This window comes from Mya arenaria, chromosome 3 (assembly GCF_026914265.1).
Source record: "Mya arenaria isolate MELC-2E11 chromosome 3, ASM2691426v1".
NCBI lineage: Eukaryota > Metazoa > Mollusca > Bivalvia > Myida > Myidae > Mya > Mya arenaria.
Window position 1 is genome coordinate 24,611,700 of NC_069124.1, and position 5,000 is coordinate 24,616,699.

The window sequence follows — 5,000 nt, forward strand, 5'->3', positions numbered from 1 at the left end:
CTTGATAAATATACATATTTATAGTATAGGTGCACTTTGTTGTTTGTGGATTTGTGTGCTGTTGTTCCCATGTTTCTTGTTTGTTTTTGTGTTCTATGTCTTTGGTGTTCACCCTGTGTCGGTAAACGGAGTTATGTTTAAATTTTTGGCTACTGAGTTTGTTTCTGTAGTTTTTAACATAAATATTGAAAAATATGAAGAATTAAGTAAACAATACTTATTTACTGATAGTGAATTTCAAATTCTTAACGACCGCATACCAACATCACATGTTAACGAAGGAATCAATTCGGAAGGCTGTTTAAGAGGTACGATAAAGACATTCAAAGACAATTATCAGGTATAGCTCGCCTTAACAAGGTTTAACAGTATGTTTTCAATAAGATTAATAATGAAAGTATCCTTGTAAAGATTATGGAGTAAATCGCAATGAAAATATAATGAAACCATACAAAATATATGAATGTTGTTTAATATTGTTCGAGATATAACAACGAAATGGATCGAAAAATCACGAAGCCATGTTTTACGAGAAAGTCTTGAGCAAAATGTAAAAATCCTCTATGGCAACCGTCCGTTTTATCCCCTCGATGAGAACATGCATTTTAAGCAGTCATTATTAGTCGCCTAGTTTCAGATGTATGTTCATAAAAGGAATTTGGATCTTCCGCATTAAAGTATGCTTTTAAATCTAAAGACTTACTGAGTGGTTTCAGTTGCTTTGTCAGATATTGTGTGGGTTTATTTAAAAACCGCATGCAGTTTTACTCCTTCATTTTCCTTGTGAAATAATGATAACAATTCTTTATTTGTATTGAATGTATCTAATTTGTTACTCGATGGCATTGTGACCTCAAAAGTATAATATATATGATCTCGTAACTATACGGAACGGTACCTAATGCCGTGGATGGAATATATATTTTGAGGAGCAAAAATGTATATCCATTGGTCTATGTTTACTTGTAATGGCGCTTTTTCAACCGATATACATATATCCTTTTATACGTTTATCCATATTCTACAAATTTGCTTGGATAATTTATGAATTTCGTTTTGATAATTAATTATATATGTGTAAATGCCTTTCACAATCAATTTAAGTTTCAGTAAGTAGTGACTTCACCAAAAATAATAATTGAGAAAATATTTTATCTGAACGCACCCTTATACCCACGTTTAACAAGTCGTATCAACGCTATCAAGGAGGGAAGTTATCAAACAAAAGATACAATTACTGACCTTCATAATCAGATATCAGCCATTTCATTGCATAGCGTCGTATAGTTATGGGATAATGTTTACAAAATGAAATCAGCAAATGTAAGTACATATATGTTTATACATTCGGGTATTATAACATATTTTCCATTGTTTGTAATGTTATAAACATTAGGTGGCGATTTGTGCACATAAATTTGAAAGCTTTGGCGATATTTAATAGATCGTTATATTTTACTATGTCAAATTATCATATTTCATTTGGACACGTTACATGTGACTTTAAATAATGTTTAACGATTATAATATACACATGTACGAGTGTGTTAAAGTTAACAGGTTATCGATCTTTTAAGATAATTCTGCTTATTGTCCTAATAAACCAACGTGACTATACATATATGTTTTCGCCTCTCTTCAAAGAAGCTGAGTTATATTGCTTTGCACATGTCGGTCCGTCGATCGGTCAGTCAGTTGGTAGATAAAATATTGTTCTAAGGATTTCAAACCTGCTAAGGAGGTTTCGATGACCAGCACATATATGACACTCATAATTGGTAGGAAGAGATCATGAAGAGGTCATAAACTGCAGATGGTTTCCATTGATTTTAGTCCAGTACGTCAGAGCTCACTGTCGCAGTGACATTAAACACGATAAGATGGTCCGATTGGTAAGTAGATAATGCTTGGGTCTGCGGTGCTCAAACATGGTAGAGGGGTTGATCATAAAATGCAGATGAATCCTATTGATATGAAAGTCAAACTTTATGGTTGCGGTGACATTGTACACAACCTGTCCGATTGTAAACTAAACAATACATGAGCCTAATATCCTCAAACTTAGCAATGTGGTTTTTCATGACAGGTTTAAGACCCCTATTGATTTTGAGGTCATCCGATCAACAGTAAAGGTGGCAGTGGCCTTGATTTCAAATACAAAATTCTTAACCGCTCAATTTAAAGAGAACATTTGGACCTACGATCCTCAAACGTGGTTGGTAGGTCATGATCTGTTAATCTGTCAATCCATTTTTTTTAAAAAAAATTTATTTCTAGATCGACATATCAAAGGTCAAAGTTACAAGATAAACCACAGTCATGTTTCAGAGGAGGACGTATTCTGGAAACTTAAACTGATCATCTCTTTTAACAATATTTTTAATTGATCAATAATTGCCTACTATCCTCAAACTTGAAGGATGTTTGTCATAATTTTGAATTATCCCACTGGCATTGAATGCGTCATGATTATTTGCTGCCATAAGGAGGGAAAATATGTTCAACAAACATCTCTTGTTTAATATTGACAAAAATAACGGAGAAATGTTATTTTTATTTTCAGTTATTACTACATAGGACTGTTTGCATGTGTGTGTGCTTATGCCGAATAATCACATATTCGTCAGGTATGAATATTATTTAACAAAATGGCCACGTTGCATAAGAGCCTCGGTTGATATTTTCCTGTTTTTTGTTGGTATATTATTCGCGAAACTCATGTGTCATATGGCTACATGTGTTCATAATTAAGACCATGCTAGTTTTGGTAACAGCATATCTCAATATCGGAATAAGAGCCTTTTTATTTAATTCCATTCTTATTTGAGCAGCATACATTACGGATCAAATATATAGGATTAATTTTTCAGTGTAAAATCGCTCTATTTTTGACTGAGTCCGCGTATAAAACTATATTTCACGTGTGGCGTAGAACTTTTTAAAATATTCAACTTTGATATTTACGATAGGCGCGCCACTTTGTATGCGGATGTCACGTCATTTCATAAATAGCGTCTTTGAAATCATGTTACAGCCCTGTGCGCGCCAACGTTTAATTTGGAAATAACAGCGGACTAAAATGTTAAGACAGTTAAAACATCAAATTGTTCGTTCACTGTTCAATCGCTATAAATCACCGCAAAGCAAATTTTCTTAACAGGAAATGACATCATCGCAAACAATAAGAACGTAGCTGTCTACCAATCAACCACGTTCGACACGTGCCTTGCCTCTAATGTTAAGAACAACTTGACTCTCCGTAAACTGGACGTTGATGACGCCTTACTATGCCAGACATGTAGCGCAACAGCTGGAAACGAATCTCCCTGGCTCCAGATCGACTTTAGCAAGAAAACGCTGATGAGATACATGCGTATATATGGCCGGGATCTCGGTATGTTTTACATAAGTATACATTTGTTTTCCAAATTATTTATAATAGATAACTGATTTTAAACAGAGCAAGCCTTTTTTTCAAAAACAGTAACCAGTGTTTTAATGACGCAGGCTACTAGACTTTCGGTCGAAAAAACTGATCACATGCAGTTTACTTATTTGATAATTTCAGATAGTTCCGGTCAAAGTAACAACATTCTTTTGTCAATAAGCAATACTTCACACTTTGTTAACCAAAACTTTTCCATGTGGGAAGATGTTGACTGGATAAATGCCTCCGATCCATTCAAGGGGATCTTGCTGGACTTCGGAGATACGCGTGTTTTACAGTACCTCGTTTTCAGACGACCTTGGCCATCGGTTATGGCAATATGTGAGGTGGAAGTGTTAAATACCGGTAAAAGCATATTAAGCATATGCCTAGCATTGATTGCATTGGTTGGAACATTTTCTAAGCTGTGTTTGTTATTATTTACTATTAAAGCAAATATATTTAACATTTTTTTTTGTTATCCTCCTTTGAACATAAATATTTTCATTTTTTTAGTATATACCCATTTATCAGCACCCAATCTCTATCGTAAAAAACATAGTTACAACAATCCGTTTTCATCTCCAGTGCAATACGGCTGTAATTTGTTGACGTCACTTAAAACAAGAATCATTAAAGTGCGTGAAACTACGCGAAAAGAATAACGAATTTGATATTATTGTTATCAGTGATTAGTTCTGATCCATGTCGTATTCGATTTTTATCGATTATTGCAGATTTTAATTCCACACGGCTTGCGCTTCTTAAAATCCGAATCTGCGAAACTCGCATAAAATATACAGGAACGAAACTATTTCTGTTTATTTTTTTGTATCTGGTTGTTAAGGACATAATATTCATCATATAGCAGCTGTAGTCGGGAAATTCACGTCATAATTAACTGAGACTAAAACAAGAATGACGTCACCAACATTGTAATATGATGTTGTTCTTTTAACGTAGTTTGCGCTTTTTCTTTGGTTTTAATGATGTTTGATAAAATGTCAAAAGCCGATAAATCAAATGTTTACATCAAGACCCTTTCAATTTTTCTCCGTGTTAAGTAGTCTTAAAATAATAGTTTACCATCTGTTTTTTCGTTCAGACAAATTTGAATTGTGAGTCCAAACTTATTGCTTGCTACAGTAAAGGCATAGACACTCTAGACTGAAACGGTGTTGAGATGTTTTATTTAGACTTTCCTTTGATAACTTATATGTATGATTAGACCCATTCACTTAGTAAGTCTTCGTTTTGATTAGAGTGAATATCTTTTCCATTCTTATTGAACTGTATTTGCTTTTGAGAGTACATGAATAATGGCTGCTGCAGTAAGAGCATATACTAGTGAGATGGTTTTAATAAATAATGGGGTGTGATTTTTAATTCAGATTGTGGAAATGGTTTCTTCGGAGATAAGTGCGCAAATGTATGTCGGTGCAAGGACAAACAACCCTGCGACAGCGTTACTGGAAAGTGTTCAACACCCGGATGTTTTGCGGGATGGCAGGGGGACTCGTGTAGTAAAGGTAAATCATATTTAAAATATCATGTTGGACAATTTTGCTTTTAA

The 5,000-nt window shown here is 34.1% G+C and overlaps 1 protein-coding gene across 1 annotated transcript; it reads left to right on the forward strand.

Moving 5' to 3' along the window:
* The first annotated feature begins 1,224 nt into the window (after positions 1-1,224).
* LOC128225880 (uncharacterized) lies at positions 1,225-5,000 on the forward strand. The gene is made up of 5 exons (XM_052935779.1): positions 1,225-1,323; positions 2,564-2,627; positions 3,161-3,394; positions 3,569-3,793; positions 4,819-5,000. The coding sequence occupies exons 1-5, from the start codon at positions 1,309-1,311 to the stop codon at positions 4,998-5,000; spliced, it is 720 nt and encodes a 239-aa protein (XP_052791739.1). The 5' UTR covers positions 1,225-1,308.